The sequence below is a fragment of the Pelecanus crispus genome, chromosome 3, assembly GCF_030463565.1.
Source record: "Pelecanus crispus isolate bPelCri1 chromosome 3, bPelCri1.pri, whole genome shotgun sequence".
Lineage (NCBI taxonomy): Eukaryota > Metazoa > Chordata > Aves > Pelecaniformes > Pelecanidae > Pelecanus > Pelecanus crispus.
Genome location: NC_134645.1, coordinates 133202720 through 133218842, shown reverse-complemented (window position 1 = coordinate 133218842; position 16123 = coordinate 133202720). Strand labels below are relative to the sequence as shown.

General features: G+C 44.8%; 1 protein-coding gene across 5 annotated transcripts in view; it reads right to left on the bottom strand.

The window, feature by feature from the left end:
* Window positions 1–16123, bottom strand: part of NRBP1 (nuclear receptor binding protein 1) — a 42341-nt gene that overhangs the window by 10620 nt on the left and 15598 nt on the right. For 2 of the 5 annotated variants that reach the window (XM_075707353.1, XM_075707355.1), the window contains exons 2-7: window positions 14934–15056; window positions 14441–14542; window positions 14258–14347; window positions 13709–13749; window positions 12294–12388; window positions 8163–8186 (exon numbers count right to left, since the gene is read on the bottom strand). In XM_075707353.1, coding sequence (XP_075563468.1) covers window positions 8163–8186; window positions 12294–12388; window positions 13709–13749; window positions 14258–14347; window positions 14441–14542; window positions 14934–15056 — 475 coding nt within the window. The remainder of the gene's footprint in view (window positions 1–8162; window positions 8187–12293; window positions 12389–13708; window positions 13750–14257; window positions 14348–14440; window positions 14543–14933; window positions 15057–16123) is intronic. The other 3 variants (XM_075707352.1, XM_075707354.1, XM_075707356.1) reach the window with 2 other exon arrangements.

Here is a 16123-nt window from a genome sequence, read left to right as displayed (position 1 = left end):
TTTAAACACTACATGCTGCAAAAGACATTTTCCTCGTCCTGTGTCCAATTCATACCCACCTTTGTTCTCCATTCAACACTTCCTCCTTGCAAGTAGGAAAGAGTGTCTGCCCAACAGTCCTTCCTTTCCTCCTGAAGTAGCTATTGAACCCCTGTCTCTTGCAAACACCTAAACATTCTCCAAACTTCAAAAAAGAGGTAGATGTGGCACTTCAGGATATGGTTTAGTCTAGTCTACCCTTGATTGGTTTAGGTGGGCTTGGTAGTGTAGGTTAATGGTTGGACTGGATGATCTTGAAGGGCTTTTCCAACCTAAACGATTCTGTGATTCTATGATTCAAAGCAAGAGTATACTACTCCACTCTTCCAGTACAGTGCTCAAGTAGACTGTACTACAGATTTCAGCAGGCTTAGAAAGCAGAGGAAAACAAGATGACAGCAAGAAGGATCAACAACTAACCTTTAAGATTAGTCCCAGGGTTGCTGTGCAATCCAGCAACAGGGGACAATTAACTACCTCATCTATGCTGCACTGTACCAGCACCACAGGGACCCAAAAATAATCAACAGAATGCAAGACCATCTGTTTGCAACTATAAAGGGACGGCCACAGGGCCAGGATAGGTACGAGGCCACATTATTATCCCCTGCGCTTATATGCTCAAGACATTTTCACTACTGCAAAAGGGTATAAGACTGCACAAAACCAAGACATTTCACAGTTCACTTCATTTGCACACTAAGATAACAACCGCATTTTTATTAGGGAGGGCAAAGCCTAGAAAATAAGCAACTAGAAGCTACTGGAAACAAAAAGAAGCATACAGCCACTAAACACTGAGTCAAACAGGAAAAGCAGCAGCAGATCTAAGTTGATCACAGAATACAGCATCCTACAGCCCTGCAGATCTATAGCAGGGATTGTAAACAGTGTTTGCAAAGTTATTTGCAACACTGAGTCATCAGAAGCAAGAGGATTTTAGATATTCAACTGTTAAAAACAATAATGAGGAAGGGGCAAAGAGGTTCAGTACATGAAAAGTTCACTACATAGGTTACCAGCGCCAGGTAACAGCCCCCAGCTGCTTACATCTATGCTCATTCTCGTCACATCCACTGACATTGCTTCTGAGTAGTACAACTAACCTCTGCTTAAAACATTGCCCGTGTTTTACTTCAGAGAAACTAGTGCTGAGGCAGAACCAGCGGTACTTGCAACAGAGAGCTGGTATCATACCAAAATTCACGTACTTTGCGAAAGGTATCCTTCTCCACAGAAATTAATACAGAATCATAAAATTATGGGATGGTCCTGGTTGGAAGGGACCTCTGGAGGTCACCTTGTCCAGCCCACCCATTCAAGCAGGGACACCCAGAGCCAGTTGCCCAGGACCATGTCCAGACAGCTTCCGAATAGCTCCAAGGATGGAGACTCCATCACCTCCCTGGGCAACCTGTACCACCCTCACAGTGAAAAGTGTTTCCTGATGTTCAGAGGAAACCTCCCATGGCCCAGTTTGTGCCCGTGGCCTCTGGTCCTTCCTGGCCCTGGGCACCCTGGAAGAGCCTGGCTCCATCCCCTTCATCCCCTCCCCGCAGGTATTTACAGACATGGATTCAGTCCCCTGAGCCTTCTCTGCTCCAGGCTGAGCAGTCCCAGCTCCCTCAGCCTCTCCTCACAGGAGGGATGCTCCAGTCCTTCAGCAGCTCGGTGGCTCTCGCTGGACAATCTCCAGTCTGCCCACGTCCCTCTTGCACTGGGGAGCCCAGCACTGGGCCCAGCACTCCCGGGGTGGCCTCGCCAGCGCTGAGCAGAGGGGAAGGATCCCCTCCCTCCACCCACCTGCTGGCAATATTTTGCCTAACACAGCCCAGGATATCATTAGCCTTCGTGGCAAGGGCACATTGTTGGCTCATGTCGATATGAAGGCATACAAATGAACGATGGGAAGGAAAATGATCACGCTGCATCAGATTTCTTGTGAAGCGGTGGATGACATTTTTATGTTTAAGTAAAAAAGCATTCAGAGTTTTAAACTGACACGTTTGACCACATCCATTACATAGAAGCAGAAAGTGGGAGTAGGCAGAGCAGGAAATGCAAGACCGTAGACCCAAGAACAGATAAAGAGGACCTGTAAGATAAGCACTTGCCAATCCTGGCTGCATGCAGGCTCTTAAGCGGGGACTTGGAGCTTATCACCACTTTATCTGGAACAGTTCATGATACTAACAACTTCATTCTGAGCAAAGTGTGTAGGGAGATTTGAAATCTGCACACAGAACCAAGTTCTAAGTTCTAGACCAGAGGAATAAAGGTCCTACGGACCGGGCAAACCCCTGCTCGGGTTGCATCATCTGACTGCAACACAGTATTTATATCAAAAAGATGAAGTGGCAGCGGGACTGCCGTTCTCGCTCAGTTCTTTCACAACTGAAATGGCAGGGCACTAATTAACTGCAATAGCCTCACGTCACAGTGCAAGAATTACATGCAATCAGAAAAACAGGAAAAGACATTCACTGAAATGCTATGGACTAAGCTACTCTGGGGGATCTTTTACTCCCGGAAGAAAGACGTACACTGAAAAACAGTCCCCAGAAACATGACTATGAAAATTATTTTATGTTTTGAGCAGCTCTGCTTAACAGAAATTTGGATTGAACCAGTATAAATGCATATTCAAGTTTGAGTCCACAAGTTTGAGTATTTCAAGTTTAGCTTCCCTGAATTTCAGACTTCACATCTCTGATTACCGTTGTTTCACAACATGAAGTGAAGCTCCACAAATGACCCTGGAAGACTTAATAAACAAAAAAGCTCACCCCCGGAAAGCAGAAGCTAGAGTGAAAACACTACTCGGCCCACATGCCTTAAGGCCGAAACCACAAAATTGTTTAGGTTGGAAGGGACCTCTTGAGAATATAGCTCAACCTCCCTGCTCAAGCAGGGTCAGCTAGAACAGGTCACCCAGGACCGTGTGCAGTTTGGTTCCGAGTATCTCCAGGGAGGAAGGCTCCACACCGTCTCTGGGCAACCTGTTCCAGGGTCTGACTACCTTCACAGTAAAAAAAGGGTATTCTTGTGTTAGGTGGAACTTAATGTATTTCAATTTGTACCCATCACTTCTTGTCCTGTCAGTTGGCCCTAGAGAGAAGAGACCGGCTCCTCCTCTCCATTCTCTCCCATCAGATATTTATACATATAGAAATGACCCCCCTGAGCCTTCTCCTCTCCAGGCCAGTTTCAGCTCTCAGCCTCTCCTCATATGGATACTCCAGTCCCTAATTGTCTTCATGGCCCTGTGCAGGACTCACTCCAGTAAGTCCGTATCTTTCTTGTACTGTGCAGCTCAGACCTAGACACAGCAGTCCAGGTGTTGTATCACCAGTGCTGAAGAGAGAAGGAGGATCACCTCCCTCAATCTGCCAGCAATGCCCTTCCCAACACAGCCTAAGATGCTGTTGGCCACCTTTGTTGTCAGGGTACGCTGCTGGCTCACGGTCAGCTTGCTGTCCTCCAGGAACCCAAGGTACTGACCTGCAGAGCTGGTTTCCAGAAGTTTAGCCCTGAGCATGTACTACCACATGGGGTTATTCCTGTACAGCTGCAGGACTTCACATTTCCCCTTGCTGAACGAAGAGATTCCTCTCTGCTTAATTCTCCAGCCTGTCCAGGTCCCTGTGAATGGCAGTACACCCATCTGGTGTACCACCACTCCTCCCAGTTTGTATCACCCATGAACTTGCTGAAGGTACACACTGTCCCATCCTCCAGATCATTAATGAAGATGTTAAACAGTACTGGCCCCCAGTATTTACCCTGGGTACACCACTAGCAACGTGCCTCCAACTAGACTTTGTGCTGCTGATCACAACCCTCTGGGCCTGCATGTTCAGCTGGTTTTCAATCCACTGCAATGTTTGCTTATTTAACCCATATTCTGCCCGCTCATCTATGAAGTCAAGGTAAACAATACCCATTGCTATCCCCCCTGTCTATCAAGCCAGTCACTTCATTGTGGAAGGCTATCAGGTTTGTTAAGAACAATTTCCTCTTCATAAATCCACTGACTACTCCTAATCAGAGTCTTGTCTGTCTTGTGTTTGGAAATAGTTTCCAGGATTAGTTGCTCCATCAACTTCCCAGGGACTGAGGTGAGGTTGACCAGCCTGTGGTTCCCCACATCTTCCTTCTTGCCCTTCTTGAAGATAGGAATGACATTTGCTCTCTTTCAGTCTTCAGGATCATCTCCCATTCTCCATGACCTTTCAAAGATAACCAACAGTGACCTTAGAATAGCACGAGCCAGCTCCCTCGGCACTTATGTGTGCACCCAACCAGGCCCCATGGACTTAGGTATGTCCAATCTTTTTTTAAGTGTTTCCTAACTCGATCCTCCTCCACCAAGGGTAAGTCTTCATTGCTCCAGACTTTCCCGCAGGTCTCAGGGGCCCAGGATTGCTGAAGGCCAGCCTTAGCAGTAAAGACTGACGCAAAGGAGGCAGTGAACACCCTGGCCCTTTTTGTGTCCTTTGTCACCAAGGCCCCCACCCTCATTAATAGAGGGCCAACATTCTCCTTAGCTTTCCTATTGCTGTTTACTTGCAGAGTCCTTGCTTCCTGCCCTTCACATCCCTTGGTGGATTCAACCCCAGATGGGCTTGGCTTTCCTAACCCATCCTCACGTGACTGGGCAGCATCTCTATATTATCATAGAATCATAGAATGCTTTGGGTTGGAAGGGACCTTGAGAGATCATCTAGCCCAACCCCCCCTGCAGTGAGCAGGGATTGAACCTGTGACCTTCCTCCTGCATCAACTGCCTCTGCTTCTACAGAAAATCTTCCACATAAAATTCCAAATAAAAAACTCTTCCACAATTAGGGAGAACACTAAGCATTTCATCCTGTAGATGTAAAATACTTGCTAAGTTTGTATTCAAGCGATCTTTCAAGAACTGGCACGAAGGAGCCTTCTAAAATGCTAATGTTCTACATGCCTTCAGTCAAAGGAGCCCAAAAGGAACGGACATACACAACTGCCATACTAATACTAAAACGGGTAAATGAAGACCTAGATTATTCTAAGACACGTCCCCTGACACACCTGGAAATACACATAAAGGCAGAGAAAAAACACAATCCAGCAAAGCTGAAGCAGCGGGTGCCTTCAATGCAACACAAAACCAATAAATTTGAGCACAGAAAAGGCAAGTTGTTTTAACCTGGAGCACTAAACTGGGAAATTGAAGCCTTTTTAGAAGATCCTATTTAACTGAAAATTACAACCAGTCTAGAAGACTGGTTTTCTGGTGTTTTCATGAATGACATGACTCACAGAAGCACAAAGAAAGTATACTGAGCAAGGAAGGCAAGCACATGAAGCAAGAGCCAGCTTTTAAACCTTCTGCAAAATAAAAATGAGAATTTATTACCATCACGGCATAGTAGGAGGTAAATCTGTTAAGTATGCATTGCACTTGGTGACTTTGCAACAAGGCCAAATACACCAATTCTTACCACTAAACCTGGCTTTAAAAAAAAAACAAAACCCCAAACAAAAAAACAAACCAAAAACCAACAACAAAAAACCCTCCCCCCAAACGCACACACTAAATAACACACACACATTCAGTCAGGTGTTAGTTGCAATTTCAAAAACTAATGACAGCAATTAGAAGCCCACTGATTGTCACTTACCTATGACTGCTCCATCTGCCTTGAGGTGTGCGCTTATATACAAAATCAAGGCAAGTCTCTGGTAATCATTTTTGCCACTCTAGTAATCATAACAGCAGCTAGATCATGAGATGCCTGTCAATTTATTACAATTAGAAATTAACCTCATGCTATTCCACTCAGTTTGTTCAACAGATATTCTTGAGAGCAATCCAAATGTGAAGAATCTTCACTTTCTGACAGGCTTTTACACCACTGGGAGTCTCAAAGACACCACAGACCAAGGTGAGACAAAGCCTTAAAAAAAAAAAAGTAACCTGCATACCACTTTGGACTTTCTCAAGTATTCTGGGCAAAAAAGTTCCATTCAAAATTATTCAACTGCCAGATCTCATTCCCAGCAGCACCTGTAGTCAGAGACAAACTTTTCCTCTGCTTGTGAAAGTTTGCCTTAGTTTCTAAGCAACTGAAAATGTTTGGCTTGGTAGAGGATGCGCTTGACTCTACACATAAAACTGTACAGCTAGAAGCTAAACTACATACATTCATGTTAAATCTTCCTACATGAATGCCAACGTGGGTGAAAAAGTTTTCCATTTTTATGATAGATTTTTCTATGTCTGCTGATTTCCACTATCCATTATTTTTTCTCTAAACCACACTTGCCTTAGTTTTTTTTAAAAAAAAAAAAAAAAAAAGAGACAGATCCAAGATAACCTAGTACCCCTATTTTATTTCTACATCATGTACTAAGTGTCTCAGGTGTCTGTTAAGGATGTGAAAAACAGCATGACAAGTCTTTAAACATCAGGTAACAAAATCCAAGAGAGTGAAGTAATGACTAAAATAAGATTAGTTATGAAAGCCTGTCACTCACAACCTTATTACCTCAATGCTCAAGCGAAACAGAAGCCTTATAGCCTACGTTTAGTCTTTTCAAACCCAAATGACTGTTCAAGATCTAAGGATTAAACAATTTCCAGCTCTCATATGAACAGTACAGTGATACGACAGTACTGTTAAAACAAGTTCGAGAAGCCAGCCAAGCTCAGTATTTCGAGGCCATCTGATGCTGTTTCACCACAAGTGAGACGCCACAGCATCTTCTTAAGCCTGAAGACCACCGGCTGAGGCCCTCTTCTTGCTTGCTAGAAGGAGGGCCTTTTGTTCTGCTCGCAGCGGTGACGATCACTGAGAAACGGCTTGCTCGTCTTAAGCCTTGTTGCCATCAGCGTGACCGAACCCGCACTGAAGCACAGGTTCGGTCACGTTGCCACTCTGCGGGATTGTTCCTGGACCAGTCTGCCGCTGGTGTGCCACCTCTTCCAGCCCACGACGGCAGCCTGCAGCACGACTGCCGCAGCCCGACGCCCAGCCTGCAGCACGCCGGTAAACAAGCCATCCCCAAGGAAATCTGCCCTCCTAATGCTGCAAGCCCTGACATCAACTTCCCCCTCAGCTATGCAAGATCCCACATTTAGCTTTTTGAGAGCCTCTACTCTGCTGGCGATGCAGAACAGCACGCCACATCCTCCTCCTGCAAACACTAAGAAGGCACAGAGCCCGCTTGGACAGGCCCTTCCCTTTCCACCACTTCCAGCTGACAGTTGGTAGGCTCCCAACTCACTAGGAACAAACTCTAACTATCACGAACAACCCTGATGGGAAAAAAAAAAAAATTTAAATGTAGATGTGGCATCCTATTTGATAGGGTTACAAATTGCAGCACTCAAATCCTTCTCTAGTCCCCACCAGCCCAACTCCCTCCTCATATGCACAAGTCTCCCCAAAAACAGAGCTTTGTCTGGGGAAACATAAATAGTAAACCTTACTTCGCAGTCAGGGAATCATTTGGACAGGATGTCTCTCTGGCCATCAGGAGCCAGACACATTCACTGAAACATTAATCTTAAAAACAAAACTAAGGACTTAAAACTACAAGCAAGCAACTGGATAGCCAAGCACAAAGCAAAGGCTAGTCCAGGTCTGGTGCCCAGCCAAGTCTAGCAGAGCAGTAGCAGGGAAGAGCCTGATGTGCATGGAAAGTTCAGCTGGGAAGAGCTCGGAACAATGCATCCGCTTGGCTTGACATGCAGGAGCCGGCATGCACTAGGGTCCATGGACTAGCACACTCTAAGAGCAAGGAGAGGAAGAGAACTAACAACCAGGAGACTTCACAAAGGGCAGTGCTCCCTCTCTGTAAGGCTTTGGCTGAGAGCACGAGGAACAGTTTGCATCCCAGCACAGAACACAAGGTCTCAAAGTAGAACGAACCCAAGCCGAACAGTTTTACGTACCAGCCTTATAGCAAGGGAACACTGTATAAATAAATTAGAGTGTGTATGTTTGTGTGTGTTACAAATATAGATATACACACACACATATATATTTTTATATATATATATATACACACACAAATAAAATCATGTACATTACATATATAGTGGTAGTCACATCACAGGAGCGGAGAAGTTTGCTCACCATTAGCAAATATCCTATGAAAGACTGTTGGTAACAGAGCAGCCCGTAAGCGGGAAGTAAAACAAGATAGAAGTCAATGAGTTGATGAAACAGCAAGCACTTAACATCGATAGAGACAGCTAGGTCAGAATCATGGCAAAACATGGACAAGACTGAGAAGCTGGCCCTGCCTCCAGCCACCTTTTTAAAATAAATTTACATAAGGAACATTTCTAATTGAAAACCAGACTGGGCAAGGGAGACAAGACACCTCTGATCAAGTAGAAGATTACGGACGACTCTGAGGCTAAGCAGCTGGAAATTCTGTTCTGCAAGTGCTCTACAGTCCCTTGGCACCCCCTTCAGCAGACAGCAACCTTTCTCTACATCCCAGCAGCTTCTCCTAGGCATGGACCTTGGCAGCAGAACCCATACTTACATAGCTGGCCACATAATTTAATAGCAGAGTTAATATCAAGCAGGACTCCCAGTCTCCTGGCACCTCAGCCTGGAACCAAAAAGAGACTCTGGACAGACTGCAATTAAGTATATAATGAATCCTAGAGGTCAGGTATGTTGAAGACGGGAAAGCAATACGCATCAGCCAAGTGCCTGGAGGCACTATTTGGAAATATATTAGCACAACACTGAGCTTCCCCCTAAGCTCTACTGGTAGTCTCACTCGGCACATGCTAGCACATGGCCATGTCTCAGGGGCACCAGAAGACATTACAAGACACTCCAGTTTGAGGCCTCAGTTCTGCTGGGGCAATCCAAGAGCTGCCCAAATGGATTTTTAGTTCAAACCCATCACCTCTTTCCACCTGTGACTGGTTCTTACACTCCTAATAAGAATTAGAAGAAACTTCTGCCAACATTGCTTAACACAAGCAACCAGCAGCACACTAAACGCACTACTGAACACCCTGTCTAAACACACTGTTCTCCTTTGCGCTGAGTACCTTTGACCTGTCACAGTCATCTCACAACATGCTCCCTTCGCAGGTCCGCTTGTTAGACAAGACAGATGTGTACAGATGCAAGTGTTGCATGTGGATCCTGTGGAAGAGTACACAGAAAACAACTTGGACCTCTCACAAGGAATGTCGTCATCTGACCACAACTCCAGAAAGCAGCTGGAACATTCCAGTCTCTGGGAACACCAGTGGCAAGTTTAAGAACTGTAGGTGTCTCTCCTATCCTCATCGCAAGTTCTCCAAAGCTCCCCACTCATTTGATACTCCTCTTCTTTAAATCTATTAACCTTCCACTTTATGGCACTACAAAAAAAAGTTAAAATTAATGGATTATGGATGGCTTTTGCATTTAAGCAGTATGACAAATCCTTCCTCTTTCCCACTCCCTTTTTCTTCCACAGATGACCCCCCAGCATATAATGATTTCATCCCCCTTCACAAAACTCAATGCAATAGTAACAGCAACACCCTACTACTAAATTAATCTCTTTTCTTCCTGTAGTGCACAGGTGGCTCTAGTAAAAAAAGACTGATCCAGAACAAGAAAAGCAGTGGTCAGTCCTGCTAGTGCCTGGGCTCCTGCAATCTGAAGTAGCAGCAAGGAGTGACAGGCAAAACGCTGCTCCCGCACCTAAACAAGCGTTACAGGAAGAAGTACCAGCTATTTCCAACGCGACACAAGTCACAGGCACTACTCTTCTCGTACCTCCTCACCTAGCATACAGAAGGATGTTCTGTACACTAGCAGCTTCCTTTCCCCAGATTTTTTCCCCCTCATTCAGCAAGTATTCTCTTTTGCTTAAAGTAAAGGGAAGAGGAGCTCTCAGGAGTGCAGCCCAGAATGGCGCTGGGGACAGAGACAGCAAAGAGCAGATCATAGCGCACTGAATCATTGTTCCCCTTAAACCCATGAGAATTAGTGCCCCACTGCTTTTAAGCAAACACAGGAAAGTTTTCAGATACCAGCCAGCTGTAAGAAATACCTACACGAAGCAATAAGCATGGGCCTGACATTGTCAGTGATCCCGAAGTGACTATCGCTCTAGGGCCCAAACATGAAAGTAGCTTGTCTGGCTACTGCACAGTCAGCGGTACTAGAGAATCTCAAGCTCAAATACAGCCAGCAGTTCTGATGACACAGTTTTCACTTTCCTAGTTGGGTGGGCACTTACAGGAATAAAAGTACATTCTGCAACATTGGCAACTTTAATTCCAGCCTGCACTGGAGCCTTTCATATCTAGAGGATTCCTCTTCTGACCACACTTCCACTCACGCTCACTTCCTTTTTTATTTAAGAAAGGACCAGAATCTCCCAGATAAATCACTTCTGAATACAATGTGAGCAAGGCAGCCTGCAACTGTGGAGCAGAAGATGTTGCTCAGGAGCAACTGCAATTAAGCACTGCTCCTGCACAGTCACACTCCCAGCATGTGTCCTCTTCAGGGCTATCAAGGAATCTTGCTGAGGATACAGTTGTTAATAGCACACAGACACCCGCTACTCTTTGAAAGAGCACATCAGCCTGATTGCCTCTGTCCCTCCCACCATGCCTAACAGAAGCAAAGCTCTGTGGAATTGGAGGGAGCAGGCAAAGGTGTAACTGTCGAGGCAACTGGTTGTGGCCCACACTCAGAGAGCCACCTTTCACAGAATCACAGAATAGTTTGGGTTGGAAGGGACCTTTAGAGATCATCCAGTCCAACCCCCCTTTCTTCTAGACAGCCTCTGAACGGCACCACTGGGAGTCTGAATGCTCTTGAGAACGTCACGTTTGCTGATCTGCAGAACCTCCCTCTGGTAAAAAGCCATGGCTCTAGATACCAACTTCAAGTAGTTTGTTTTTACAAACGAAGTGCTGGCTACCAATCGGAAGGATTGCAGCTGTATAATACTTTTAAACTAAACTAGAAAGAGAAGGATCTCTTATGTACTTGAGTCTACAACAGACTTCCCATAAGTGGCCTGAATTGAATGCCAGGGAGCCAGTTGTGTTTGCCAGCATACAGATATCCGATGTACACAACTCTTGGAAATTCCTCCCACCTGGACAAAGTCAGGGAAAGATAATAAAGTGAACCCCATGATGTCATCACCCTGTATGAAGAGCAACACATCACCAAGTTTACAGGCAGAGAGAGAACTGAGTGTTCCTTTTGCCATGACTCAGTCTCCCTGGGTACAAGCATGTTTCAGGGTTTGTTATAGAGAACAGACCCCCCAGTCCTGGAACAAAGAGACAATAAACCAGTTCTTTGATGGAAAGAAAAGCCACAGGGGTCTGCAGTTTATGAAGAGAGGTTATTTTTAGAGACAGGCAAAGCAGAGCATTCTCTCCTGTACACTGTCAACATCAAACCAAGAATTCACACAGACAAAAGCCTACAGGACAGCAAGTGCGCACTACTCAGGTTTGAGAATACTTATAAAGGCTGGACAATAAATAGCAAAGCTGTCACTTGAAAGGGTATGTCAGGTACAGTATAATGCATCCTGACTGCAGACAGATTTTGAGAGACATAGGAATAGCAAAGGGGAAAAAACAGTATGCAAGGATGCACTGCACTGCCGGAAAAATCACTTCTTACTTACGAAATAAAATATTTCAGTACAGGTGGCTGCCTGAACAGGGCACGTCTTTGTCTAAAAGGCCCAAGGCAAGCTAGCATCCTGAAGTGCAGGCCAAAATGAGCGATGCTGGATGAGGATGCCAAGACAAGCAGCTTGCTGCAGCCAGAGTCTGTAACCTTGATTATAAATGTTGGTTGCTACAAGAAGCACTCACGTGGCCTCAGTGGACACAACTCTCAAAGCTTCACAACACTGAGAAGTCTGTGTGTATTAACATGCAAAAGACTGCAGAGCAGATGAATCCAAGGATAATGTGCATACAAAACTTGAAAGTTTCAGCACCATTTCTCGGGTCAGTCCCTTGAGATCAAAAACTGAAGAAGGGGCTAACAAGGGCAACAGTACCCAGTATCAGTTCTTCCTACACCTGAAGGTGGTCCAACCAAGAGGGGATTCACTACCAGTCTCTGGCCCAACTGATGTGGAGGTGGAGGAACATGTGTACATACATGCCTATCATGGCAGATAACCTTGAAAGGATTAGACGCCTTTTTCCATTTGAACAGTTTGTCTCATAGGCAAGGATCACCTCCAACAAGCCTTACCTGACCCAATTTTGATCAGTCCGTTGTGCTGAATGAAGATGGTGTCGCAGGTCAGGTTACCGTGGATGATTGGGGGATCACAGGAGTGGAGGTAGCTAGAGATTCAGAACAGAGCACTGGTGAGGAGACTACCGAGGCTGAGGCCAGGAATCCCTGCCTTCATCCCTTCCCTGTCTCAAGCAACATCAGAAAAGAACAGGAGGGCAAAGGGCACGTGCCAGGGATTTACAATAGCAGGGAGGTAAAATTGACTGTACATCAGCCTCTAGGCTAGGAGAGAATCATGAAAATTAAGCAATTGTCTCTAACTAACAACCTCCAGAATACTGGGGAAAAAAGAAAGCTTTCTCCGATCAGTTCCCAAGAAACCCAGGGTATGAGGGGTAAAGAAACTATTTCATCCATCCCAATACTGCTAGGTGGGTGCTGAAAGGGTTCCAATTTTATACCAAAAATATCAGAGCCTTATTCTGGCCTTACTCACAGGGCATCAAAAAGGCACTCAGTGCTGTACAAACATGATTGGTCATGTTTTCCAGCAGGCACAAGTAAAGCTTTTCAGTGCCGGGGTCCCAGGTACATTTGGAGGCTACCTGTTTCTACGCCTCACTCTGCTTGTTTTTATGTTAGCAGCCAGCACAAATAAGGACTGTCAGCTCGCAAAAGCTTATTAGAACTCCAGCCATTCACCAACGGCTACATTTAGCCAAATGGCAACAGAATTTTCTCTATGGAGTGGGAGTCTTCCTCTGATATCTGGGTTATTGTTTTTCCAAGGCTGTTATTAGCTACACACCAACTCTGGCTCAGGCAGAGAAAAGTCTTTAAAACCAAAACAAAAAAACCCACATTCTATTCAACTGTGTTACACTAAGATGGTTGCAGGAGATATGCATCATCAAGAAATGTATAGATCCACATACACTTCTAACGATATCACACCACAATAATTATGAATCCACTGCATGCTACAGGGCCGCAGCCTGCCAAGACTAAGAAAATTTTCCTCACTCCTCTTTGAGACTTTTTTGCAACATCCTCTTGGCCATGGTTAGATCCAGGTTACAGCATTGGGATACTCTGGAGAGCTCCCCAATGCTCAACTCCCACACTCAGTATCATATCAGTTGCAACTGTTGGGATCTAAAACCTACGCTGCACCTGTTTCTCCATTTTAGAGGCTTCAGTATCGTCTAACTGAAGACTCTGGAATTGTTATAGGAAGTGCAGCTGACACTCTGCAGACCGTGACTGGGATAAGAATCAGGCTGGGTAACCGAAAGTGCTCTGCGGCCTCCATTCCATGAAGTTTGCTAACGTTTGGCAGCATGTGTGTTTACAGCTTTTCATATTCTAGCACGGGAGAGGCTACACTTAAACAGATGGCTAGACCGCAAGATCAGCAACTCGCATACCTGAGAGCAGAGAGGATCTGGGTACACCATCGCTTCCAGGCCTACAGACACAGGAGCAAAAAGGATAAAAGTCATTCAAGGAAGAGGAACTAATCCGTAGTTCTGTGATTCATAGCCCATTCAAATAAAGGAATATATGCTCCATTCTGTGGCTTTTACCCAGTACAGGTGTGTAGGAAGTAAGAACTTAGAGGATCAATATTCTAATGCTCAGTTTAATTTCTACACATTCATATGGGTCAAGAAACACACCTCCCCTCCTAACTCCTCTCATGCACAGACATCTTCCTTCTTTCCTGCATGCACACATGGAAAGGCACATGCCTGTCACCACATGCATATGAAGCTGTGGAACTGCTGGAAACAAAGCAAACAGCACAGAACAGCTGTCCAAGAGGACCTGCCACTCAACTAGTTCACAGTAATAAAAAGGAATTGCAGCCACATGTTATCACCAGGTTGCCTTCTCATCAGGATCCTCTGCTGAAAGAGCTTTCCAGAGGCTGACAGCACTAAGTGAAAACAGGCATACATGAAAAAAAGAGTTACCTTTTCATTCATAGTTTTGTGGTTTTTCTTTGTCTTCTTCAGGAACTGTTTCAAGCTCCCTGAAGACATATATTCAGTGATGAAGATCACCTGTAGGGGCAGCATGAAACATTACCCTCTGCTTCACTAATTACCTACAGGACATCCAGTGAGAAAACCCAACAGACTGTTCACTTTACTTACCCTGGCCTTATTCTCCTTCACATCAGCCCAGTATTTGTGAAACTTCACAATGTTCAGATGTTCCAGCTGAATTAAGTTGTCAAACACCGCTTTAACTTTTTCCTTAACATCAGAAAGACAAAGGCATGTTACATCAGAGACCACATCAGCCCACATCTTACTTTCTTCTTGGGTCTTGGTCCCCTTAAACAACACTGTAAGCTTCAAGCTCCTGTGGTAAAGACAAACAGCATCTGATTTCATCCTACACGGCACCTCAGCTGAGCACGGTTTGATCACCAAGACTACATCAACACAAGAGCCCACTGAAATAGCACAACAGTTCTCCGTCACAGTTTCTGCACAGGCCAGGCTTAAGCTGAAATTGCTACATTTGAGCAGCACAGCACTCCAAATCCAGCCAATAATCCACATGAAAGGTCACCAATATCTATAATCCCACCCTGGTGCATAGTATGTTTCCTGCATCTTGTTGGGAAACGCATCAACTTACTTCCTGAAGCTTAAAGTTCTTCCGCTCAGAAAACTGAACTTCATTCCAAACGACTTCCACACCTTCCTCTGTGTCCATGGCCAGGTAGGCACTATCGATCCCTGGGACATTGCGCTGATTCACCTGTATGGGAAGGATGGAGACAGATGTGAGTTCTAAGCTAGTAAGACCAGATCATTACCATGCGTCCTTCATTTGAGTGTTTGAAACTTGGCTCATTAACTTTTAATTAAATGGGCATTCCAGGACAGGATTGTGCACATATATTTCAGGAATGAGATATACCCAAACGTGAGTACACATGAGTACATTGTAGGCCACATAAGCAGTAAGCCCTGGGCATATTTGAGGGAAAACTTCTTTTGCACAAAGGCTGTTTCATAGTAAAAGCTGTCTTTTGGCAACAATACATTAGATTTTTATGTTTTATGATACCTATAGTTCATTTAACCACCAAAAAAAACTTCCAACCTTACAAAAGGGATATAAAAAAAAGTCTCAAGAACTCAGACACAACTTTCTGAAGGAATTTTCTTAAAGGTGATGAGACACAAAACTCAAGAGAGGAAACTGATCCAAGCAGAGAGAAACAAAAGGAAAGCCGCAAGTTGGGAACAGACTTAGGAATGGATTACACAATTGAAGCTGCTACAATAATTTCTTCAGTTAATAAGTGCAAAAGTTAACACAGCAGAAGTACATCCACACCTAATATTAAAGACATAGATGAGCACTAAGAAAGCAACAAGGTAAGGGGAGGGGACCTGACAAAGCAAGAGTTTAAAGCCTAGCACGAGAATAGCTAGGGCTGTGGAAGCACTTAATGCTAGAAGACCTGCATAGATATAAGATGAACACCACTCCCAGCAGCAAAGTTTACCATAATATTGTTTTTCCTCAGATATGTAGCAGCATCCAAAGATGTATATGGGTTCCTTCCTCCAACACCTAGAGCATCTTGCTGTTCTGTAATGCCTTTTATATGCTATTTCACAGGCATGCAGAAGTTACAGTCACGGTTAAAGTCCTACTGCACCAGGCAACGTGCAGTGATAAAACCAGATGCCTATCTCAAAGTACTTACAGGAGAGAAGACAGAGGGTAGAATTGAGCTTTTCATTGTCAATGATCAACCATTGCTATTCACCATCAACTGGCCACGTACCCAGAATCACTTCACCTTCAGCTGA